General features: G+C 43.0%; 1 protein-coding gene across 5 annotated transcripts in view; it reads left to right on the forward strand.

Annotated features, from left to right (window-relative positions):
• Positions 1 to 26,767, forward strand: part of TGFBR3 (transforming growth factor beta receptor 3) — a 209,277-nt gene that overhangs the window by 143,828 nt on the left and 38,682 nt on the right. For all 5 annotated transcript variants that reach the window (XM_005204336.5, XM_024990080.2, XM_005204335.5 and 2 more), the window contains 4 exons: positions 10,862 to 11,045; positions 15,838 to 16,006; positions 19,186 to 19,333; positions 25,207 to 25,396. In XM_005204336.5, the coding sequence (XP_005204393.1) occupies positions 10,862 to 11,045; positions 15,838 to 16,006; positions 19,186 to 19,333; positions 25,207 to 25,396 (691 nt within the window). The remainder of the gene's footprint in view (positions 1 to 10,861; positions 11,046 to 15,837; positions 16,007 to 19,185; positions 19,334 to 25,206; positions 25,397 to 26,767) is intronic.

The raw sequence follows: 26,767 nt of genomic DNA on the forward strand, positions 1-26,767 counted from the left end.
TTCTTTTTAAAAAACTTTGAAAAAAACACAAAGTTATGATATATGGTTAATAGAAAACAGGTTTCAAATCACATGACAGGAGGAAAAAGGCAAACACAGTCCTACCAGGAATTGGAGTAGGGAGAATGTGTGATTTTCCTCTTTCAGAATGTAGGGTTCTGTCCTCATTTGGGAGGTAAATGTTTCAATACTGTTCCAGCACTTTATGTAAGTTTGTTTTTGCTGGACTCAGTGCATGAAATACATCAAAGCATCATCTCCTCAGTGCCTTTCTGTGTGGGCACTCTTATGAGTTCTAGGGCAGATCAGATCTGCATAGATCTTATGCAAAAACCTAAATTCTAGAGAAATGCCTCTCCTACTTTATCATAAGTCTTTTTCTCCCCCCTAGAATTGAACTAACAAATTCTTGGCATGGTAGGTGTTTCTGAAATGACCGTGTATTTTTCTTTGCTTTATTTGTTTTCCTTATTTTACTTCTTCTGTTCTCTTAAGCAGGCATCTCCAGAAAGAGATGTGCTGGTGCAAGTGTCTGGCAAAAGGAATAGGAGTAGTAAAGGTTGCGTGTAAGGCAGGTCAGAAGAGGGAGAGGAGCTGACCCTGATTGTGCAAGTGCTGAACTTTCAGCAATGCCAAAGTCATGTAAATGTATGAAGTTGGGTATGTGCGTTAGAGCAGCCTCATGGAGCTGTAACCTGAATAGCATAGCAGGCACTCACCCAAGTGATAACTCAAGCTCCAAATGGACCACAGCCCAGCTATTGGGTGTGTGTGTGTGTGTGTGTGTGTGTGTGTGTGTGTGTGTGTGAGACACACAGAGAAAGATTGATTGATTGATTCTTGAAACAGATTTTCCTCTGACATTTCAGCAGGCATTTCTTTATCATTGGGGAGCTATGGTTCCTCATTTCACAGGGCACATTTCTATCTTTTTTGACATATAAGAAGATGACTCCCAAAACGACTTGCTTTACTGTATCTCTCTTGGCTTTTTTAAAACTAGTGTGCAGGAGAAAATTCTTGCTTGTTCTCCAAGCAATCCTATTCATGTTTTACAAAGATTACATAATGTTTTTGTCTATGGCCCAAAGCAGTGATCCTCAAGTATGCCTGGCCACCATGGGGTGGCAGGCAGATGATTATAAAGCAGTCTCCTGGACCCTACATTCCCACCCCACCCCAGAATCTGCATGTTAACATACTTCTGTGGTGATACGTTGGTTTGAGGATCACACTTCTGAAAGAGGTGGATGTCTTCCTTTTTTAAAAAATTAATTAATTAGGCTGTGTTGCATTGGGTCTTCATTGCTGCAGTTTTCTCTAGTTGTGGCGAGCCAGGGCACCTCTTCATTATGGTGCGTGGGCTTCTCACTGTGGTGACCTCTCTAGTTGCAGAACAGAGGCTCTAGGGCACGCAGGCTTCAGTAGTTGGTGACAGTCGGGGTCAGTAGTAGTGGCTTACAGGCTTAGCTGCTCCTCGGCATGTGTAATCTTCCCTGACCAGGAAAGGAACCTGTGGCAGGCAGATTCTTATCCACTGTACCACCAGGGAATTCTGAGACATCTTCTTATCACTGGTTTTACTATATCTTCAAAATCTGGTGTGTATTTTACATTTACGACAGTGATCAATTAATTACGTACATTTCAGGCTCTCAATGGCTAGTGGCTACTGTACTGAACAGCCGTAGAGCAAGGAGGGCTTGACCCTCTGGCAGACGCAAAATTGACCATGGCACTCTTTCCCCTCTCTCCCTTGCTCCTAAATATGACCTCGGAATACTTACCAGCACAGAGCTTTAGGCAGCCGCTGCCAGTTAATGGGACCTCAGGATTCATGCATTCATCAAATAGTTATTGAGTGTCTTTTTTATATCCAACACTATGCTTTTGATATTCCTATAAGCAAAGCAGTCTAAAATCTCAGCCTCTGAAGGAGCTTACATACTAATGGGAGGAGATGGGCTATAGGCATAATATATAAGTAATTTACATGGTAGTTTAGAAGCTTACTGTATTATACTCTAGAAATAAGAATATGTAACTCAGGTTTGGGTGCTAGAGTTGGGGCTGCGGGGTGGTTGGATTGTAATTTTATATAAGCCGCATTGAGATGGTAACGTGAGTAGACATGAAGGTGGAAGCTTCAGAGAAAACTTAACTGCCACCCAGGCAGTTAAGCGCAGCCTGCGTTTTCATCTGGGAGCATGGATGAGGTGGGAGAAGGCAGGTAGGACTAAGTGGGGACTTAAAATATGGCGTTATCTTCAGCAACGATTCTGTCTCCCTCCACACTGAAGAGATCACACCAGCTTGGGGGAGGCCAGAGAGAGACTGTGAGGCAACCGCCAGGCCTCTGAGTCAGCTGATGTGCTGAGATAAGTGCTAAGATGAGGAGCCCCAGTTCCAGGAAAATAACGTCTACACACCCATTAACCAGCATTGCTTCCCTTCACTGGGCCTGGAGAGATCCATCTTGAGGCTTCAGTGGGTCTGCTTAGGACTTTAAGAGTTAAAGCTTAAACACAGGTGTGGAAACAAAAGGGCTGGTTGCCTCTTTTGCTTTTTTTCTTGCTCTTTGGACAAGGTTGTTGAATCTGATCCAGAAAAAATAACAAACTTGGCTCTTGTTGCCTAGCCGTAAGTTCTTGTAATAAAACTCCCAGCACTGGCAGAGAGAGTAATGTTCTTTACAAAAAAAAGTCTGGTAGCATAATCAGAATTTAAGATACAAATGGTGCGCATGGTTTCAGTAGGGAAGAGCAGTCAGGAGAGGGGGTGGTTCAGTGCATTTCAAAGCCTGGGGCCTGCTGGACAGTCCGGTGCTTCATGTTTGTCCCTTCAGTGGACACTTGCTAAGGTTCAGGATTCTCAGAGCTTGGGGCTCTGTTCGTTCCCACAGGAAAACGTTTGTCATGTTGGAATGTCAGAGGACTGGGTTTTAATTAGTAAGCAGGAGAAAAGTTCAGTGGTTTCTGCAGGAAGGCACGGAACTACTAAATGATTTAATAATTGGTTTTTAGGGGAGTTAGTAGGTGAAAAATCAAATACTAGTTTTAAAGCCTGGCAAAAGATCATTTCCTGGGCAGTGAGGGAAGCAAGGTTTATAAGAATAAAGATATTATGGCTTAGCCTTTCCTGTAAGTAACACCATTGAGCTTTCATTCAGCAAGTGGTTACTGAGTCTCTACTTTGTGCCAAGCACCTTGCCAGGCCCAGGAGATGATTCAGAATGAGCTAGGTGCTTTCTTGGCCCTTGTGGTGCTTGTCAGGTAGGATGGCAGCAGGTTTGCTGGTCAGTGGTAGCAGTTCATGTGAGAGAGGGACTGGGCTCGTGGTGTGCCAACGGCAGCTCCATCTGCCGTGGGCAGCTCCATCTCCAGGAGAGAAAGGGAGTCTGAGAGGTTTTACAGAGAAGGGATACCTGTGGAGGACAAGGAGCAGTTACAAGGTGAGCACGGGGTAGGGGATGAGCAAGCCAGGTAGGGAGCAGGATGTAAAAAGACCCAGGAGATCTTAAGCAGCATGATGTGTTGTGCCACTGTGAGTGATTTCACAGGGCAGGTGCTTGGGGGAGTTCCGGGAAGTGGGGCGAGCAGAAGCCCTCTCTGATCATGTGCCAGTTAAGATGCTTAGGTGCTATCCTCCATCATCATGTGTTTTACTTTTTAGAAAGATCTCCTTGGTGATGGTGTGGATGAGGAGTGGAGCGAGATAGGATTGGCAGCTTACACAGCAGGAGGTTACTGTAATGGTTGAGATGTGAGGTTGGTTGAGATGTAAGAGCCAGCAGTGGGGTGGGTAGCAGGGCAAGGACCTGCAAATAAGGTGGAGGATGGAATGAATTGCCTTGAAAAGTTTCTGCCATTTTATCCAAATGTAAAACGCTTGCTCTTAACATTTTTAAAAACAATTCCATATTCAGTCATGTAATAATTATCCTTGTAATAGTGATTGTAACCCCTCGTCATGGTAGAAACATACTATTTTCCCCTCTATCTTTTTTTTTTTTTTTTTGCTATTCTCTTTACATCTCTTTTCTTCCACAAACTTTAGTCCAAACCAGACTCTAGCAAGGACTGCACTCTAGGGAGATCAGGCAGGGACAGGAGTGCTGACTGGAAGAGGAGTGGCACTGGCCGGTCATGTCTTTATTTCAGGAGAGCTGTTAAGGGGTCCTAGGATGACGCCCTTGCAAACGAGATGTGGACTATTCCATGAGATCACTTTGTAGTTGGTGAACAGCCTGCAGGCACGCTATGTCACTTCAGTGGTGTCTTGACTCTTTGCGACCCTATGGACTGTAGCCTACCAGGCTCCTCTGTCCATGGGATTCTCCAGGCAAGAACACTGGAGTGGGTTGCCATGCCATCCTCCAGGGGATGTTCCCAATGCAGGGATCAAACCCACATCTCCTTCAGCTTCTGCATTACAGGTGGATTCTTTACCACTGCACCACTGGGGAAGCCCTGGAAAATAGCGTGGGCTCCTGCAAGTTCTGTTCCATGTGCTCAGGTCAGCGTGGGAATGTGCCTGCAAGTCAACAGACCTCAGCCTTGTCTGGGTCAGCATCTCAGGGATTTAGACGAGTGTGGAGATGGCACACACATGAAGTTTAGAGATTTTTGACAATCAACAGAATAGATTTTTATATGGTCTCTACAGAATTGAAATGAGTCTAAAGACCTTGATTTATATTAAAGATACACGGGTGTAGGGGAAGGAGGAGAAGAGCCTTGAGCTGATAAAATCAAGACCTGAGACTTGAGGTACTATTATCCCTATCTCCACCTCCCTGGTGTGAATTGCAGTACTTTCTCCCCTGGGTTATTCCAGAAGTCTACTACTAGTCTCCTGCTCCTTGTCTGTCTTCAGTCTAGACTGGCCACAGCAGCCAGAGTGATTTGTTAGATGTTTTCATGAATCCTCAGTGGCGGCCCATCTCACCCAGACTAAACACCACAGTCCTTTGCAATGGTCTGTAAGGTCCTGTCGGACCTACTGGTCTCCTCTGTGGCCTCTCTGACTTTACTCCTGCTCATCTCCATCTCAGCCCTGTGCTCCAGCCACGCCAGCCTCCTTGCTGTCTCTTTTCTGTGCCAGACGTACGCACTTGCTGCTGTCTCCTCCCCAGCACCCTTCCCCTGATGTCCATGGCTGCCTGTCATCTCCTTCAGTTCTTGACCTGCCCAGTGACTTTCTCAGTCAGATTTTACACTTAAAAGTAGAGTGCCCTCTTCTCTTCTCTTAATTTATATCATTCCTTCACACTTGTTTACATGTATTTTAATTGTTTATTTTGTTCCTCTGACTTCCTTGCTAGACTGTAAGCTTCACAAAGCAGGGAATTTTGTCTGTTGCCTTCTCCACTATATTCCCAGCACTTCGAACAATGCTTGGCTTTCAATAAATATTTGTTGGATGTTTGTTTAAAGCATAAATGAATGGATATGAGATTATAGTAGGGTTCAGCTGATATAAAAGCTGATGTGATCTTGGGCCTCATGCAGTGTCCATAGAAAGATATTTCGTAAAGAATTGGCTCACGTGATTATGGAGGCTACAAATTCTGCAGACTCAGCATCTCAGTTTGATACTGAAGGACAGCAGACTGCTGTAGGCCCAGAAGAGCTGATGTCCCAATTCCAAGGCTGTCAGCTGGAGAATTCTCTGTTACTCAGGGGAAGGGTCAGCCTTTTGCTCCATTTAGGCCTTCAACTGATTGGGTGAGGTCCACACCCATTGGGAAGGGCAATTTGTTTTAGTTGGTCTACTGATCTAAGTGTTAATTCTGGACTTCCCTGGTAGTCAGGTGGTTGGGAATTCTCCTACCAGTGCAGGGAACATGGATTCGATTCCCTGGTTTGGGAAGATTCCATATGCCCTGGGGCAACTAAGCCCCTGTGCCACGAATACTGAGCCTGCCCTGTGAGCTGCAGTTGCTGAGCCTGAGAACCACAGCTACGAGAGCCTGTGCTCTGCAACAGGAGAAGCCACCGTAGCAAGAGGCCTGTGCACCGCAACAAATAACAGCCCTGATTGCTGCAGCTGAAGTCCACGCGCAGCAACGAAGACCCAGCACAGCCAAAAGTAAATTAATTAAAAAGAAATGTTAATCTCATCCAAACACCCTCACAGAAATGCCCATAATAACGTTTGACCAAATAACTGGTACCCTGTACCCCAATCACACTGACACCTGAAGCTAACCTTCACAGTACTCTCATCAGACCACACCCCAAACCCTGGGTCTCGTCCCAGGCACCACATTCCAGAGACTATGCTGATGAAGATATGACAACCGTGGTGTCTGGGGAGGAGTCCAGGGAGTTGGACTGTTGCCCTCAAGAAGTGAAGTGGTGGTCAGGGTTGAGTGACATCTACAAACATTTGAAGGTTTGTCTCATGGAAGAAAGAGGAAGGGATTCTTTGGTTTGGAAAGCCCAGCTCAGACAAGTGGGTGGAAGGCAAATTTTACAGGCAACTAAAGTAAGAAGGGACATCTCCTGCTCTGAGAGCCAGTGAAGTCTCCTTTCTGGAAGGGTGCAGGCAGGGCCAGCTGTGACCAGGAGTCAGAAGTCGCCTGTTCTGATCCGGCCTGGGTGCTGATTCTCTGACCTTGGGTAGGCCTTTAGCTTCTCTGAGTTTCTTTCTGTGGAAATCAGAGTAGCCTGCATCACCTGAAGATCAGGTGGAAATAACCATACCTTGTAAAACTCGGTGGGGCTCAGGGGAGGCCTTTGTGTGTGAGCTGCTGTGTCAAGTCAGAGAATGGGTGGTCAGGAGGAGCGCTGACTAACCCCTTGCTGCGGCAGAAAATTTCCACTGACCTGCAGTCAGGGACGCTTCACTGCCCCTGGCAGCTTTGCTTTCTTCTCGTTGGAATTCGCCTGAGGAGTGGCAGTTGACTCCTTTTCCAAATTCCTCAGCCCTGAGTGTGTGATCTGTGCTGCTGCTGGCCCTGGAGAAGCCAGACGAGTGGGGCAGATGGTGAGTGAAGGGCGCTCCCCCTTCTTGAGGAGTCAGCTCCACGATGGCATTGCTTTTAATGACTTCAGGATACATTCCCAGGTTGCTCCCCATTTCTTCTCTTATTTACACTGCTCACATTCTTGCCTCTGGAATGCACCAGGGTGATCTATCCCATCTTCCACTCTGGAGAAATGTATTCTCTGCATAACATATTTAAAGCCCTAGTGTTTTATTTTACGGTTGTAACATGAATGAGAAAAAAGGAAAGAACGGAACATCCAGGGAGGCTTGCCTAAACATTCAGAACTGTGCTGGCAGTGGGACAAAGGCCTCTGCGCTGCTGTGGGTTTTTGCGGTGACAGGCTTGAGAAAAGCGACTTTTTAGTGCAAGTGCTTTTCAGTGAAAAGGTGATTTTACTACAGTGCTTAAGTCAGAAAATCAGATAAGCATTGTCTGAAGTTCAGTGTTGATGAGTAGCTAAGCTTCAGAGGATTTATGAATACGTTGGCATGGTTATTGTTGGCAGGTAGATGGCTCAGGAGCTTTTCCTTACGCAGGCGATGTCAAAACAAGGTCAGAGCTAAATGCTCCCCCACTGGTTTTGTTTATAACTGGCATTGGGACGTGTAGCAAGTGTCATTGCCACATTTGGTAGCGCTCTATAGTGCCTGATACATAGTAGGTGTAATGAGTGGTCACTGTTATAGGTGGTCATAGTTTACACCCAGCTTCTTAGTGATTAGTTCTGGGTTTCCTGAGCCAATACAAACCAGAAAGTTTTTATTATTCTTTGTAAAGTACATAGCGGCCCAGTTTTTAGGATAGAAAGAGCTGTCAATTTGGAGATCCGATTTGAGAATCCAGTAGCTCTTCAAGTAGCAGTAACATTCAGTCAGTCCAAAGCATAGGCCAGGATTTCTCAGTTGTGGTGCTGTTGACAATTAGGATAATTCTTTGTCATGGGGGCCATCCTGTGCATTTTAGGATGTTTAGCAGCGTCCCTGGCCTCTATTCACTAGATTCCAGTAGCTCTTCCCTCCTGTTTGTGACAATCAAAACTGTTTTCAGATGTTGCCGCATGTTCCCTGGTGGGCAGAATAACCCCTGGTAAGAACCACTGGTGTAGAGGAAGCTGTGAGGTGCCCATGATGGGCTTTTCAAACTGTGGATCACTCAGTACCCATTAAGGCCAGGCTTCTCAACTGTGGTTGAACATTGAAATTGTCGAGGAAGCTTTAAAAAATGCTGATGCCTGGCTTGCACTCCCAAATTCTAGTTGATTGGGGGGTGGTGGCCTGGGTCTCAGGATATTTAGAAACTCCTCAGATGCTTCTGGTTTTCAGCCAAGAGGGAGACCACAGCATGAGTCGGTGATGGAGTCAATGGGGTGAAGTACTGCTTTGCTAGCATTTAAAAAGTATAAGTATATATGCTGCTGCTAAGTCACTTCAGTCATGTCCGACTCTGTGCGACCCCATAGACGGCAGCCCACCAGGCTCCCCCGTCCCTAGGATTCTCCAGGCAAGAACACTGGAGTGAGTTGCCATTTCCTTCTCCAATAAGTATATATAGTTGAAGAGAAAATATTAATGCCTAGCACAGTATTTAAGGGTAAGAAGTATTTTATATGGGGCTTCCCAGGTGGCTCAGTGGTAAAGAATCTGCCTGCCAAGCAGGAGACAAGGGTTCTATCCCTGGGTCAGGAAGATCCCCTGGAGGAAGACATGGCAACCCACTCCAGTATTCTTGCCTGGGAAATCCCATGGACAGAGGAGCCTGGAAGGCTATATAGTCCATGGGGTGGCAAAGTCATGTTCAGCCAGACACGACTGAATGACTAAACACAACAACAACAACAACTATTTTGTATGTGTGTTGAGGTTGAAAACACTGCTGGAAAGGGTAGAGCCATAAACATAATCCCTGCCCTCAACTTGCTTTTAGTCTGGCTGTAACCACTTCAGAAACTGCTTGCTTCTTGTTGTTAATGATAGTTAACATGAAAACATTTTTTATTGAAGTATAATTGACATATAACATTATACTAGTTTTAGGTATTCAACATAATCTTCAATATTTGTATATATTGTAAAATGATCATCACAATAAGTCTAGTTAACATCTGTCACCATATGTAGAGAAGTTTTTATCTTATAGTGAAGACTTTTAATATCTATGGTCTTTAGCTACTTTCATATATGCAATAAATATTACTAACCATAGTCACTATGCTATACATTAAATCCCCATAACATATTTTTTAATAACATGAAGTTTGTGCCTTTTATATACATATGTATTTTTTAATTATTTTATTTATTTGGCTGCATTGGGTGTTAGTTGTGGGAATTGGAATCTTTTGTTGCAGTGCGTGGGCTCTTTAGTTGTGGCACTCGGGCTTAGTTGTTCCACTGCCTGTAGGATCTTAGTTCCCCAGTCAGGGATGGAATCCGTGTTCCCTGCACTGCAAGGCAGACTCTTAACCACTGAACCACCAGGGAAATCCCAAAGTTTGTACCTTTCGACCCCTTTCACCCATCTCACTCATTCCCTATCTCCCACCTCTGGCAACCACCAGTCTGTTCTTAGTATCTGTGAATCTGGATTTTTGTTTTGTTTTTAGATTCCACATATAAGTGAGATCATTTGGCATTTGTCTTTCTCCATCTGACTTATTTCACTTAGCATAATGTCCTTGAGGTCCATTCATGTTGTTGCAAATGGCAAGATTTTATTCTTTTTCATGGCTGAAAATATTCCATCGTGTATCTATACCACATCTTTATTCATTCATTGGTGAACATTTAGGCCGTTTCCATATCTTGGCTATTGTAAATAATGCTGCAGGGTTCATATATCTTTTCAAGTTAGTGTTTTCATTGTCTTCGGATAAATACCCAGAAGTGGAATTGCTGGATCACATGGTAGTTCTGTTGTTAATGTGAAATTCAGTACAAAACGTTTATAGTCCTGTGGCTTGGGAGGTTATGAGCCTTTCTGCTCACATTTTGAGGTTCCACCCTGACACTGATAAAATCAGTTGCTGGACAATAAAGATGACATGCGTACTTTCACCAGCAAATGAATTTAATTATAGTGTAGCAGCTAGATGATAATTTCCCCCCTTTGTCTGTGTTAATTATATATACCGTGGTATGCTAGGTCAGCAGTGGTCTAAATACATCCAAGCAAATATTGGGTCTTGCATAAATCATCCCGGACATTTTATGAGGATCAGTCTAATGGCCTCTTGACTTCATTATCTATGGGAATTTGGGGGTCTTACAAAATAAACTGTAATACACATTCATCTCACTGCGAGGAAAGCAGTGTAAAGTGGTAGAAGACTAGCCAGCTCTGGTCGTGTTTTATCTCAGTGCTCAAAACCCAGTAAACCAAAGGGACTCTTGCTGTGTTCCCGTGGTGGTGACTGTTGGCAGAGGCTGCAGCTGTGGAAGACGTGGACATCGAGGTCAAGCCTTTGGGATCACTTTTACCGATCCATTACAAGTCCATGAAAACACTCACCAAGGCTTCCTATTTGACTTGAAACACATTATTTGAAAGGGTGGCCTTCAATTTAGATACCTGGAAAATAGGCTGAGAAGTCTTATGATTCCTCACAAAGCACTCTGTGGTCTCGTCACAAAGTTCTTTAACAATTCAAAGGGCCGTCCTGCGTTGTTTGCAGTTATGTCTTACCTGGAAGAAGGTAGGCTTGGGATTATTTCTTGAATGAGCTGCTGAAGAAAGCTGTTGCCATTGTGTAAGAAAAGGAAGGGGTTAGATTGACAGATATTTATTAATTGTCTGACAAGAGCGTTTTCTGATAATGATTTAGCTCCAGGGGACTGCACCACATTAAATATGCAACTCTGTTTCTTCTAGGTGTCTGAAGGTTCTCTGGTCCATTTTTCATCAAGAAACTTCTCCTTGTCAGCAGAAACAGAAGAAAGGAGCTTCCCCCATGGAAACGAACATCTGTTAAATTGGGCCCGAAAGGAATATGGAGCGGTCACTTCATTCACTGAACTCAAGATAGCAAGAAACATTTATATTAAAGTGGGGGAAGGTAAATTCTATGTGGTCTCAATTAATGACTGATTTATGACAGTCAGTTGTTTTCTTTTCGGAGACCAGGTGGCTAGGGCAAGGAATCAGAGAATTACAGATTGCTGGAGCTGGCAGGACCTGAGAGATCGCTGGGGCCCGCTCCCCACCACATCCTCTCCTTCCCTTTTTCCTTCTGAGGAGATAGGCCTGGTAATGGGGGAGAAGTGGGGAGTAGCCTGGTTGAGAGAGGAGGAAGTTGTTGTGTAGAATTTAGAAGACACCCAGGCACAGAAGTCAGAGGTGAGTGGAAGCTGACAAGCTGAGGTGTGGGAAAGGAAGGGCTAACTGATGGAGTGCAAGGAGAGTTAGCGTGGTGAGTCAGCAGTTAGAGCTTCCTCCCACCTGTTATTCTGCAAACATTTAAAGCCAGTGTCAGTGTTATGGCCTCGAGACATCAGTTTACTTTTGAACAATAGCAGAGGAAGTGTTTGAATGTATTTTTAATACGAATGCTTGTTACAAGGACAAATTATTGGAGAAAGGAGCTGTTTAGCCTTGATAAGAAATGGCCTATTTTAATTTTCTTGCCTTGCAGAGGGATATAAATATCTGGTGATTCAATTTTGAAAGCATATTATTTCTCAAATAACTTCTTTATCATTATTTTTAGTTGAGTATATTTGGAACTCCCAAATAAGTTACTAGAAATAACAACTCTTGTGAACGGGCCCTTGTTACAGTCAGGTGATTGTGTGAAAATGGCGTTTCAGGTCCTCTGGGTCCATCTGCTTTCTTCTGAATTCTATAGCAGTTGTCTCCTCTATCATAGACTCTGTGGAAGCATGAGTGAGTTATTGAATGCTCGTTCCCAGCCCTTTTCCGGATCTGGGATGTTTGATAGATTCAGGACACTGATGTTAAGTGTGTGCTGTGTGCAGAGGCCGTATCAGGGGATTTCTACATGCACCCTCATTTAACCCTGCCAGTAATCCTAGGAGGAAACCATTATTTTGACCATTTTGCATAGGGGTCAATGGAGGGTTAAGCTAACTTGCTCAAATCCACATTATTATTAGCAAGTGACAAAACTAGAACTCACACTCAGGTTTTCTGACCTTTGAGTCTAATGCTTATTGCCTGATGTTGCATTTTAAGTCTTAGCCCAGTGAGATTGAAGATTGAAGGCAAAAAGAGAATACAGAAGCAGAGGATACAATGGTTAGATAGTATCACTGACTCAGTAGACATGAATCTGAGCAAACTCTAGGAGATAGGAGGAGCCTGGCATGCTGCAGTCCATGAAGTCACAAGGAGTCAGACATGGCTTAGCAACTGAACAACAACAAACATAAAAGTAGGTTACCTAGATGAAAAGGCTTGTTTAGTTGAATAGAGGGAGGAGGAGTTTAAAGGGGAGCAAGTTTCAAAAACTTGAAGTTTGTTATTAAACTCTCATGGTATTCAGGTCGCTAATCATAGAGGTCAAGCCCCATTGGGACAAAACAAACAAAAAATCTCTTTTAATAAAGGTTCTAGGCCCTGACCATGGTCTCTTTTTGAAGCAGAATTTTAGTGCATATTGACTGGATATTGATTACCTCCCTGGAATTTGTTAGAATAAGAACATGTGTTATGGTAACATGTAGAAGGTTGGGCTCTATTCTGTTCTCTTAAGAGGGCATGAGCTTCAGTGCACAAGAGTGAAGGGTCCCATGATTTCCCCAAGGCTGCACACTGGATCAGGGAAGAACTTTAAGGACCTTGTGTCCTGCCCAATAAAAACTTTAATTTCTTGTAAACACCTTTAGAGATCCTAAAACTTGACTCCAGATACCAGTCAGGTGTAAATCACTGGCCCACACCATGGAGAGGAGCAGCTGGGGAAGTGAGGGTCCTTGGCTAGGTTGGTGGACCACGAGGCGCTGTTGTCTGTCACCATGGATTAGACTCTGCTGAGCAGACCTCATCCACTGGTTTCCCAGAACCTGACCTGTCTCTACCCAGCTGAGTTAGGGATCCTAGGCCATGGGCCTCTTCTTATTCTATACAAAGTGTGGTCCCCACCCCAGCAGCATCCTCATCACCTGGGAGCTTTTAGAAATGCTGGTTCTCGGGCCCATCCCAGACCAACTGACTTAAAAACTCTGATGGTAGGGTCCAGCCATCTGTGTTTTAGCAGGCACTCTAGAGTGATTCTGCGTGCTCAGTCACTCAGTTGTGTCTGACTCTTTACGACCCTATGGATTGAAGCCTGCCAGGCTCCTCTGTCCATGGGATTTTCCCAGGAGAAACACTGGAGTGTTGCCATTTCCTCCTCCAAGGGATCTTCCTGACCCAGGGATCGAACCTCCGTCTCCTGTGTCTCCAGCACTGCAGGTAGATTCTTTACCACTGTACTACTTGGGAAGCCCTTGGTGCTTCTATTACTTGGTAAAGTTTGAGAACTACTGCTCTGACCTATATGCTTAGAGTGGAAGAACTGAGGGCTTTCAGTTCTTATCCCAGCTGGGCTTATTATCTGCAAGGCTTCAAGCAACATTCTGATTTACCTACCACCAGAGCCTCAGTTTCCATAGCAGGAAAATGAGGTCTTTACGTTACCCCTCAGGTTCTTCGAGTATGTTATTCTAGCTCTCACAGTGGTTTGTCAATCCTTTCCTAAAATACAAATAAGCATGTGACTTCCCCCCTCCCCCACACTTGCCAGGTTTCTACCCGGGGATTCCCCTTTGTGGTTTCCTCTCTGCTTGGCAGTTGGTATAAGTTTTGATGCCAGGCATGCGGAAGGTCATTTGGGGGCAAAAAAAAAAAAAAAAAACCACATACATGCATGCACACACAACAAAAAGTGATCAGCTTACTCAACTTAGTGACAATGGCATCTGGGACTTAAGCCCTTAATAGCAGCAACTTTTAAACAATTAAACCTTTCCTGGTGGCTTTGGAGGGTCACAGTGTGGGTGAGCTTTTTGTTGCTTGTCTCAAATCTCACACCAGTATTTGTTAATTCCGAAAACCTATGCCACGTGCCTACTGTGTATGTGCCAGATGCACCCCAGGCTCATCTGTGAACTAGGAATACAGGCCAGAGTCCCAGGAGGGGGTCCTTGTCTCTTGAGTTCCAGACGGGGCTGTCCCTGGCCCATGTCTCCATCCTCTGACGCTTGATGGAGTTTCAGCCTTGCCACCCCGACATCACTTTCTGTCCTGTGATCTGGGGGAGGCGCTGGCAGGGCTACAGCTGCAGGGTGTGCATTCCTCATCTGCTCATCTGGCAAAACCCTTAGCAGATGTGGAGGGGGTGCTGCTCCAGCAGCCAGAGTCAGCAGAGCCTGGGCCTCTTTAAGGGGGTCTTTAGGGAAGAATACAGAATGCACAGCCAACACTTTCTTGAAGTGAACCTTTAAGCAGGGGCCCCGTGAACTCCCTGGGTCCCCCTGTTCTAGGGGTGACACTGGGGGATGCCCTGGTGCCTGGAGCCAGAAAGCTACAGTGTGTGTTGTAGACTTCAGCACAGGGGCGTTGCACAGTTGGGTGGGCAGTATCAACCCAATCTGGGGAACTCCTGGGCTGAGGCCTCACTCCTAAGTGAGACTTGCATATGAATTTGAACCCTGGCATCCTGTCCATTAAATGAAAAAGGCAGAAGTCTGTTTCATTAAAGTGCCAGGTCTCTGATTAATTACCCCTTCTGAAAAAAGCTTGCTGCACCTAGAACTTCCTTGACACCGGTCCCAGCTGTCACACTGCCAGCAGTTTCAAGTTCTGTTTAAACATTTAAACCACTCGATGGAAATCCCATCAGCCATGGTGCTGTGTAAGCAGCATGTGCTCTTGGGGGAGTATCTTAGAACTCTTCGTAAGTGCATCACTTTCCCTGGTAGAGGTGATGAACAGCCCTCAGCACAATGAGATAATGTTTGTGAAAGCACCTTGCAAACTGTTAAGTGCCATATAAACGTTCGCTGTCTGTGTCAAGATTATAAGAAAGAGTGGAAGTCTGCCCTCACTCTAACAGTCTTTAGAGTATAAATGACTCTGAGGAAGAAATATGAAGGAATGATTAATTCTACAGCATGGGCCAGAGAATTAATTAGGTTTCTGGTTCTTCTATTCATTGAAATAGCAAATATCCAAAGAGGAGCATCCTTGGGGCTAGGATGGATAGGTCATTGGATTCAGTGTTGAGTATGCTGAGTGACATAGCTGTTGGGTTTTTAGGTGGGGGGTGCTTGGTAGGCAGATGGCCGTGCAGGTGTGCAGCTCAGGAGCCATGGTCTAGGTACAAGTTGAAGCTGTGGGAGTGATTGAGATCATCTAGGAAGAAGACGAAATAAAAAGAGTTGAGGAAGCAACTGATATTCTTAGCCTTGGTTTATATCAGGGTTAACTGTGGAGCTTTTCAAAACGAAAGCCATCTAGGTCCCACCTAGATCTTCTGAGTCAGACTCTCCGGGGTGGAGTCCAAACAGGTGGCTTCTGATGTGCACTGAAGATTGAGGACCACAGATGTTTAAAGGATGAGCAGAGGAAGAGCCCGTGAAAGACTGAAAGACAGATCAGAGGAAATGGGTGAGGACAAAGCAGAATCAAAGAAAACAGGAAGGGAGAGGATTTAGACTAGAAGAGGCCACTGGAGTTGGTCAGAAGGAGCCCACTGATGACCACAGAGGAAGCACTTGAGGGCAGAAGCTTGAGGTTCCCTGTGTCCTGCACTTGCCCAGGGTCCCTCTTACCTTCTCTCCTTTGAGTCTGGTTACCACATAGCTCATTGTGTGTGTTTCTTTCTTTCTTTCTTTTTTTACTTTCAGATCAAGTGTTCCCTCCCACGTGCAACATAGGGAAGAATTTTCTCTCCCTCAATTATCTTGCTGAGTACCTTCAGCCCAAAGCTGCAGAAGGGTGTGTGATGTCCAGCCAGCCCCAGGATAAGGAAGTACATATCATTGAGTTGATCACCCCCAACTCTAACCCCTACAGGTGAGTGAGTGTGAGTGTGTGTGTGTTTTCTGAACCAAGAGATGAAAACAAAGACATGATGTGACTTGACAAAATTCTGACTTGAGGCAGGGAGAGGCTCAGCCCTCCCTCGTGTGAGAGGGAGGGAGCAGCTTCTATTCACAGAATCTTTGAAGAAAACAGTAAAGATACCAGTGTCGTATTTTATTTTCTGATCTCTCTCTAGATTTCATATATCCCAGATGAGTTCTGAAGCATAATCTGAACTTCTTGGTACAGTCATTCATTGTTATCTGCAGGAGACTGTTTTCAGATACCCCTCGGATACCAAAATCCATAGATGCTCAAGTCTTTTATAAAAATGGCATAGTATTTGCATATAAACTACACGAATTCTCCTGTATACTTGAAATTGCCTCTAGATTACTTATCATACCTACTACTACTACTAAGTCGCTTCAGTCGTGTCCGACTCTGTGTGACCCCATAGACGGCAGCCCACCAGGCTCCGCCATCCCTGGGATTCTCCAGGCAAGAACATTGGAGTGGGTTGCCATTTCCTTCTCCAGTGCATGAAAGTGGAAAGTGAAAGTGAAGTCACTCAGTCGTGTCCGACTCCTAGCGACCCCATGGACTGCAGCCTACCAGGCTCCTCTGTCCATGGGATTTTCCAGGCAAGGGTACTGGAGTGGCGTGCCATTGCCTTCTCCAACTTATCATACCTATTATAATGTAAATGCTATCTAATTAGTTGAAAATACAGTATTTGTTGTTGTGCAGTCACTCAGTCGTCACCGACTCTTTATGATCATGGATTGAAGCAAACCAGGCTTCCCTGTCCTTCACCATTTCCCAGAGCTTGCTCAAACTCATATTCTCATGTCCATTGAGTCAGTGATGCCATCTGACCATCTCATCCTCTGTCATCCCCTTCTCCTCCTGCCTTCAATCTTTCCCAATATCAGGTCTTTTCTAGTGTGTCGACTCTTCACATCAGGTGGCCAAAGTATTGGAGTTTCAACTTCAGCATCAGTCCTTCCAATGAATATTCAGTACTGCTTACCTTTAGGATTGACTGGTTTGATCTCCTTGGAGTCTAAGGGACTCTCGAAAGTCTTCTCCAACACCACAGTTCAAAAGCATCAATTCTTCGGCACTCAGCCTTCTTTATGGTACAACTCTCACATCCATACAAGACTCCTGGAAAGATCACCACTTGCACTATACCAACCTTTGTTGGCAAAGCAATGTCTCTGTTTTTTAATATGCTATCTAGGTTGGTCATAGCTATTCTTCCAAGGAGCAAAGGTCTTTTAATTTCATGGCTGCAGTCACCATCTACAGTGATTTTGGAACCCAAGAAAATAAAGTCTGTTACTGTTTCCCTTGTTTTCCCATCGATTTGCCATGGAGTGATGGGACCATATATGCCATGATCTTAGTTTTTTGAATGTTGAGTTTTAAGCCAGGTTTTTCACTCTCCTCTTTCACCTTCATCAAGAGGCTGTTTAGTTCCTCTTCACTTTCTGCCATAAGTGTGGCGTCATCTGCATATCTGAGGTTATTGATATTTCTCCCAGCAATCTTGATTCCAGCTTGTGCTTCATCCAGCTTGTGCTTATATTAAATACAATATAAATGCTATGTAAATAGTTGCCTGCAAGGAGCAAATTCAAACTTTACTTTTTGAAATTTCCTGGAATTTTTTCCCCCAATGTTTTCCATCTGTGGTTGGTTAAATCTGCAAATGTGGAACCTGGAGACACAGAAGATGGACTGTACTAGTTATAGAACAGACAGTCTTACTCCATTATTATCACCTATGACTGAGGTTATCCCTGATAAGAAAATTACAAAGTGTGCCTTATTAGCATAGTTATCATTTTAACAAATTTTTTTTAAACAAATCTCTGTTTATAGTGTCCTCAGAGCACTTTAGGCACTCATAACTGTTTGAAGCTGTGTGACTGTGTATGTGTGAGTGAGTGTGTGTATGTGTGTCAGAGGAATGGCCCTTCATGGTGACACATCAGAGAACTATTAGATACTTGCCTTTCTCTCCAACCCTCAGCATCCTGTCCAGGACTGAAAATTTAACTCTCTTTATCAAGAATGATTAGGGAATTTACTTAAGAAAGAAAAGGGAGAAAGTAGGCCTTTCTCCCACTTTCACTTGCATTTCATAGGGACTAGTGAGTAAAACTGTTAATTTATATTATAGAAGGATTTTATGGTTAAAATTTTAATTCTAATCAAACTTTGATTTCAAAAGTGAATAAACTACAGATTGGTTTTTGAAAATGGAAATTTTGTCCCATGTGAAGAATTGTGGAAAATTAAAAGGGAATGGGGATAGAAGTAATGGAAGCATGTATACTTAGGTATTAGCCCTAAGGCTTCGTTTGAGTACTATATATCACTCATTTTATGCTTTCCAAGTGTGTAAAACCAAGATGGAAATAAAGACTTTCCTCCAAGTCCAGAATGCCAGAGATGTTATTATTTGGTAAGAATTCTCTTTCGTACTGGATTCTTAGAAGTTTGGATTGTGTTCATGAATTTTCCAATAATCACTTGGTTGACCATCTGTTTTTTTTATTTTAATAGCTATCTCCAGAAGTTTGGGGAAGTTTATGCAGATATGATTTTGTAACAAATGTTGATGGCTTAAGCAAACCTTATATAAGTCAAGAAATGCTCTAGCCTTTTGCTTCTTATTTTATTCTGAAGTTTTCTAACTTTTTTACTGCCTCCCTCTTGCGTCCACCCTGCCACCCTCCACTCACCAAACTGCCACCCACTCCTGGTTTGAAGGATTTTGAGCGTATAACAAATTAGAATGTTACATATCGAAGGTGTTGAGCCTGAAGAAGCAACAATTCTGCTTCAAAAGTAAACTCTTGTGGTTTGTTCAAGTCCATTTCAAACAGTGGCCACATGAAATAACCACCTTTTTTTTTTTCCCAATGAAGAGAAAAAGTTTAGTGGCTAATTAACCACAGGCGTATTTTTCTATTGTTATGTAAAATCATTTTGTTATGTGTGCACTAAACAATCTGTTTTGCACATGTCATTTGCCTGGGATCCACTCCAGCTTTTTAATCAACTGGCCAGACACTGGAAACATGAAGACTTGGAAGAGGGGAGTTGCAACTTTCTGGCATTTGGGTCCTAACTCTGCCTTTGTTTTCCACTCACAGTGCTTTCCAGGTGGATATCATAATTGACATAAGACCTTCTCGGAAGGATCCTGAGGTTGTCAAAAATCTGATCCTGATCTTGAAATGCAAAAAGTCTGTCAACTGGGTGATCAAATCTTTCGATATTAAGGGAAACCTGAAAGCTATTGTAAGTTGGTTAAGCATTTCTTTGTTTTGATGAATGGCAGTAATTTAAGCTGTGTTTGTATGTGTTATTTTTGTGAAGTTTTTCTCCATTATTTTTCACTTTATAAAACAGGCTGTTCCTTGGCTTCTCCTGTCAAGGACAGGCAGTGTGGTAGTTAAAAAAGGTCTTTGTGGTCAATACAGACCTGGGTTCAAGTTCAGACTCTGCCACTTATGAACTGTGACCTTGGGCAAGTCCCTTCACCTCTCTGGATCCCACGAGCTTCATTTGTGAAATTCCTGAAATCTATTAGTGTGCTTTCCAGTCTTGTTGTTGTTGTTTTTTAGTTAATGTCTATTTGTGTTTTTTTTTTTTGTATCAGTTTATTTATTTTTTACTTTACAATATTGTATTGGTTTTGCCATACATCAACATGAATCCACCACGGGTGTTCACGTGCTCCCCATCCTGACCCCCCTCTCACCTCCCTCCCTGTACCATCCCTCTGGGTCATCCCAGTGTTGTTGTTTAGTTGCTAAGTCGTATCCTACTCTGCGACCCCTTGGACTGTAGCCTGCCAGGTTCCTCTGTCCCTGGGACTTCCAGTCTTAGTAAATATAAAACAATGAACACAAGCATTTCATGGCTGAGAATCCTGTGGGGGCCTCAGTGTCATGGCTGTGAATATCAGCTCTTACTCTAGGATTGGGTCTTTACGAAAGATGTGGGAAATGAGCTAATTCCAGCTGATTTTTCTTTTCGAGACAAATACTTGGTATTGGCATGTGTTTTTGCTTACTCCTAAGGATAAAACCCTGATAAAAGAATTACAGCTGTGCACAGGTTAGTGAGATGATGCTGGAAAAGTATCCCCAGCCTGTTTCCTAAGCATTCTGTTTCATGAAGGAAATATATGTAAGACGTTTAACTGGGTGGCATGATGGGCAGACAATAGCTCATTTCACGAAAAGTTAAATGTTGAAATTTGGTGGAATCCATTTTTTCCAAGTATGTTTAGGGAGATAGCTATTTGACAGAATATTGCAGCAAATTATATTGAAAGTTAAAGACTTCCCTTTCCTCATTTTTAAAAAGATAATTATCTCTTTGGATGCATGCGTGCGTGCTAAGTTGCTTCAGCTGTGTCCAACTCTTTGTGACCCTATGGACTGTAGACCACCAGGCCCCTCTGCCCATGGTATTCTCCAGGCAAGAATACTGGATTGGGTTACCATGCCCTCCTCCAGGGGATCTTCCTGACCCAGGGATCAAACCCTTGTGTCTTACGTCTCCTGCATTGGCAGGCGGGTTCTTTACCACTAACGCCACCTGGCAAGCCAATTACATCTTCAGCATCTCTTTTTGCGGGCTTAAATGTTAGTGCATTGTCTTTAAAAAAAATTTTTTTTTAATAAATTTAAATTAAAAATTTTAAACTGGAAGATAATTGCTTTACCATGTTGTATTGGTTTCTGCCATACAACAGTGTGAATCAGCCATCAGTATACCTATATCCCCTCCCCCTTGAGCCTCCTTCCACTCCACTATCCAACCCCTCTAGGTCATCACAGACCACCAGGCTGAGCTCCCTGTGTTATACAGAAACTCTCACTAGCTGTCTGTCTTACACGTTGGTAGTGTATATGTGTCAGTGCTACTTTCTCAGTTCACCCCACCTCCTCCTTCCCCTGCTGTACCCACAAGTCTCTTCTGTACATCTGCATCTCCATCCTGTGCATCTGCATCTGTCCTGTGTGTTGTCTTTTTTAAAAACTGTGGCCAGTTCCTCTTTCAGTGCCTGCACTGAATCAGTTGGAGTGGGATTTATGTTTTCAGTGGGTTCATGTTTTGGGAGAGGGATGCCTTTGGCATTAGTATTATTCATTCATGGCACCTTCTGTGTGACAACACAGTGAACAGAGCCAGTAGTCCCCTAGGCAACATCCTGTATGAGCATTTGCCAGAGGCAGTGGGTACAGCCATGAGCACACACATCTTAATTTTAAAGTAATCATCTCTGGTTCCTGTGGGTTTTTTTTTTTTTTTTTTTTTTAACTTTTAGGGGATCCCAATAAACCATCATGTGTAGTGGTGATACATCAATTTGGTATTGAGCACAAAGCCCAGCAGTGATTTTCTGAAGTCAGAGCTGTTGTGAATGCTTTCCCTGGCATGGCATGAGCAGTGTTGGTGACCTGGGCTGTTTGCAGCCTTTGCTGCCTGGCACACCAGCCAAATGTTTTTAATTTCAGAATAACAAAAACAGGAAAGGGAATCATGCTTTGAAAGGCAGAAACATACGGTACATTTTAATTCCCTGCTGGAGTTCTTGTGTAAATGTTCTCTTGGCCCTGACCCTTTGATGGCTCTTTCTCTCCCTGAGCATGTGTGCCTGGTCCAGGGCAGTCCTGGAGTTCACTCTGAAGGTCCCCACTTCTCCTATGAATCAGAGAGGCTAGAAAAAGAGATTGTTCATCTCAGTGCAAGATCTGTTTATATTGCTCTCCTTGGCTGTACTCCTGTTCCAGGCCAATTTTGGACAATGCATGACAACATTACTAAACAATTAGGTAATGTTTCATGATGTTCCTTTCTATTCTCCCAATCAGTTTCATGCTTTGTGATTTCTTAACTCCTGTCTCAGATGTGAGTTCTGACTGTGCTGGGAGGGAAAGTTACCTGCTAATAAAAAGGTGGAGTGGAGAGAATGCTGGCTTTGAGGCCAGCCAGGTCTGGATTCAAATCCTATTTCCAATTGCTATTATCCCAGTTGATCCTGGGCAATTTCATTGAACTTTGAGTCTGTTTCCTTACCTGTGAAATGGATACAATGATAATACTCACCTTGAGAGTTCTTATGAGGTTTAGCAGAGTCCATTCATTCATTCAACAAATATTTGTTAAGTGTGCCCTGGGTATTTCATCTAAAGCAGTCAGCATACGCCTGCACATGATGAGTTCTCAGCTACATGTACTAGTAAACTTCTGTGAGCCTCGGGTTCCTCTTCTCTAGAAAAGAATAGTAATGCCTACTCCTTATATTTTGGAGAAGAATTAAATAAGAAAACATATATTAAGCACTTAGCACAGTGCCTGCCATAAAAGATGGTGGTAGGGAGTAGGTTTCTATCTTCCTTCTATTAGCAATTCTTTAAGAGTTTGTAGGGACAATTAACAAAGTGAAGATAATGACAAATGTTTACTAAAGGAATTGTGTGGAACTTGATGGGGAAATTTAAAGAAAAGCACCACTGAACATAGGTCGGGTATGTATGTGTGTGTGTGATACGACGTGGGCAGAATGAACCCTCTAAAAGACAGGATGGTCCAAAGAGGCACAGAGGGTTGTGCTGGGCCAGATGGGATTACTACAAGTGTCCACATTACATCATCATGCCCAGCTCTGGCTTTTAATTCGGGGCCCTTATGGACCATGCATAATCACATTTTGGAAAAGACTCCAAAACATAAAATAGATGGAGATAACTTGTTAGAAATTTTCTGTTGTATGATTTCATAGGGCCTCAGGGCTTCAAGTTTGCAAATAGTGAGTTTATTCTTAGAAGAGATATTTTTTAATCCCATTGGGAGTATGGACTGCACCCTCTGCCTAACTTTTCCTCCAGCCCCTGCCCTCCCAGATACCAGCAGTTTTGATGCAGGTGTGTGGATGGTGGGGAGAGGGAAAGGTACTCAGACTCTACTTAACTCATTGTCCTTCGTGAAGATATGGCTGGGAAAGATGGCGGTGGTATTTGAGACCTCCTTGAATACTCCCTAATGGAGTAGCTATACCGAGGCCTTGGGAGCCTGGGAACTCCCAGAAATACAGGATAAGAAACCCATTCATTGCTGGGAACCAACTTGCCTGCCATTGTCCCAAACCTTGCTGCTTTACAAATGCATAGATAGATTTCTAGCCTTGTAAATCCTGAGGTGTAATCAATATGAGTTGTGCTGACAGCTCCTAGTGTTCATGTGGAAAGGTGTAAACAACTCATTCCATATTGCTACAAAAAGAACAGGTGGCAGTTACGATGACAGTATTCTGGAAATACAGTATTTTCTCAGCTGTCCAACAACATGAAAGACTAGGGCAGATGAGGCCAAACAGTATTGTTTAGGCCAGTGTTGCAACTCCAGCCAATCAAAACGACAGGCTGCCTTGAAAGCCCGGAAGGAGCTGTGCTGAAAAAACTGCTGTTGACTCAATGAGTAAAAAGGTCTAAGAACTAATTGGATCCTTCTTTACTTCATTTTAGTTTCCTTCCGTCCTCCTCCTCTCCCTCTCCTCTTTCTTCTTTCCCTTTCCTTAAGGAATGTTTTCTGAATCCCAGTAAGAGCAGAATAATCCAAATCTGTGGAACTGAGGTGTTTTTTTTTTGCTAATGGCTACAGAACTTGGTTACAGCTCTTTCTGGTCCCTTCGCGTGCATTATTGTGACTTGCTACTCTGATGAGCACTTCGGGTAGTAGGAAAATATACTGGGTGAGGTTCTTTCAGCTTTGAATTGAAAATGCGTGTCCTCAGCCAGTATCCCACAACCAGAGAGGCCAAGAGAACGCAGAGACTGCGAATCTTCTATGGTTTTATAATGGGAAAGGATTAATATTTAGTCATGTTAAGGGCAAAGAGAATGGGAAACAAATGGGGAATTTAGGAAAAATGCTGCATCTATGCAGAAGAAAATAATTGGGCATGGAAATTAAAGTGATTTTTATACGACATGAAATGGCATAATCCACTTGCTAGAAGGGCCTTCCAGCCCTGGAGGAACAGATGTTGAAAATGTGGTGACTTCCCTTTGGGTGCTCCCTGCAGCATTCAGCTTCCCTCCCCATCTGAGGAGAGCACTGCAGTAGGATCAAAGTGTAATGTGAAATTTACCTTCCATGTTCTTAGTACTCAGAGTCCTTCAATATTCTTTCCTGGAAAGATTCTTATCACTCAGTTTTAATTTTTAACTGACTACCAAATGAAAGTTAATTTTAAGAGTTATTTGTATTGTGGGATAAAAGTATTGGTACTTAGAGGCATGGTGGCTTAATTTAATATTTTAGACCATAAAATCTAACCATATTCCATTAATAGAACTGGCAAGTGTCTATAGTTACAGGATTGCTAAATTGATCATAAGTTATAAGTGAAATATCGACATTGGTTGTTTCACCTTGTGTCATTCATAGTTTGCAAAGAGGATAGTCTCCACAGTGAAGTAACTAGGCTGTGCCTTCTTTCATTTAAATCTAGGATATAGGAATTAGGGGGTTCGTTGGTGGCTCAGCAGTAAAGAACCTACCTGCCAATGCAGGAGATGCAGGTTCGATCCCTGGGTGGGGGAGATCCCCTGGAGAAGGAAATAGCAACCCACTTCAGTATTCTTGCTAGGAAAATCCCCTGGACAGAGGAGCCTGGCGGGTATTGCAAAAGGGTTGGATGCGACATAGCATCAACATAGAAATAACAACAACAACATAGAAAGCAGAACACAGGCATGTTCGGATAATACAGAATACACATTTCTGAATACTGTATATATAATTTTAAATAAAAATAATAAAAGTTTTGTATCATATTTGATGTGTGTTAATTTAAACATTAACTCTAGTGATGTGCTAATCATGCTTATGATAATTAGATTATCCACTAATGACAAAAATGATTGTTATTTGTATCAACATAAGCAACCCAAATGATGTGACCAGTCAGCATGAATAGATATTTCTTTAATCTTCTGTTACAAGTTTTCACATCAGTATTCTCAGCCCAAGGAAAGTAGGGATCAAAAGAATAAATAGTTTGCTCATACACAATAGAGAATCTATTTGTTTCAGGTATTAAGGTACTGTTTAATTTTATAGACTCATGAGTGAAATTTTATTATTATCTTCAGGCTCCTAATAGTATTGGCTTTGGGAAAGAAAGTGAAAGATCTATGATAATGACCAAATCAAAAAGAGATGACATTCCTTCAACCCAGGAGAGTCTGGTCAAGTGGGCTTTGGACAATGGCTATAGTCCAGTAACATCATACACAGTGGCTCCTATGGCTAATAGATTCCATCTTCGGCTTGAAAGCAATGGTAAGTATGATTTTTTTGTTATTGTTTGTATAAAAAATACCCCCCCCCCAAATGTGCTTTCCAATGAAGAACTTTCATTTCAACTCATATGGTGCTGTTTTTCTGTTGCAAATTTTAACAATTCATTTGACTACTTTTTACTGTAAAGCTTAAAGTTACGTAGAATTGTGCTAGATTATTTTGGTGAAACTATCTTGAATACAGACTTTTTACTAACATAGAGTCAATTGCATATCAGAAAACTTTGTTATAGATCACTTTCTCTCTGCATATATTAAGGATAAATTAGTCTGGGTTCTTTTCTCAGAGGAGCTTAGTGATCACTTTGGGCTGAGATACAGAGGGGTTGGGACAGCAGGAGAGAAGTCTTAGGTCAGGCCAGATCTCATAGGAAGTCACGAGGACTCATACTTGTGCTTTCTCATCCTCACCCAGAGGGAATATAGGTGTTATTACCCCACTTAGATGGAGGAGAAAGCAGAGGCTTAATAAGTTCTTTGAGGTTCTCCAGAGTCTTATAGCTACTAAGACTCGAACCCCAGGTTTTCTGATCCCTAGATCTCTTGCTCATTGCATGGTACTACAACTGAGTGCAGGGTTGGTAGAATGAAGGTTGGGAGTGCAGGTTCAAGTCCCAGCCCTGATATTTGATCACTGTTTTTGGAAGTTGCTTAACTTCTGAGCCTCTGATTCCTCCTCAGCCATATGAGGGAAACAGTAGGACCCATCTCACAGGGTGGTTGTGAAGGTTTTTTGTTAACAAATTAAAAACCTCCAAACCTCTTACTTCTTTTGGACCCATACAACTAACTGTGCCATCCTTTAAAAAAAAATGGTATTGAAGGAGAGCTAAGGTCTACTGTCATCATCTTTTCCAACTCCCATTGCAGGATAGATTAACCTCAAGTATATATCAGTTGACTTTGAAGGGATAATTGAAGCTAAGCAGCTTTTTCTTTTTGTTGGGGGGCTAGGTTCTAAAAGGTACCTAGATATCTGTTAGAATTTAGCAGTGAAATAGGAGGTAGCAAAATAATTTCAAAATAGCAGTATTGTTTCAAGAAATCTTTAGATACTGTCCTAAGAATCTCTAGATTCAAGGAAAGTATTTCATTGGCATTTGAATGGAATAATATCATCCCACATAACTTATTCAAAGAGTAGATTTTTTTATAGCTTGAAGGGCCTTAGAAATCATCTAATCCAGCAGTTTTTAATCTTGGCTGCACATTGGAGTCACATGGGGAGCTTTAAAACATAATGATTTAAAGAGAGTTCAGTTCTTAATTGGGCTGGGGTACAGCCTGAGCATAGGGATGCTTTTTTTTAAGCTCCCAGAGTGATTTCAGTGTGTAGCCAAAGTTGAGAACC

Source organism: Bos taurus, chromosome 3 (genome assembly GCF_002263795.3).
Source record: "Bos taurus isolate L1 Dominette 01449 registration number 42190680 breed Hereford chromosome 3, ARS-UCD2.0, whole genome shotgun sequence".
NCBI classification, from domain to species: Eukaryota; Metazoa; Chordata; class Mammalia; order Artiodactyla; family Bovidae; genus Bos; species Bos taurus.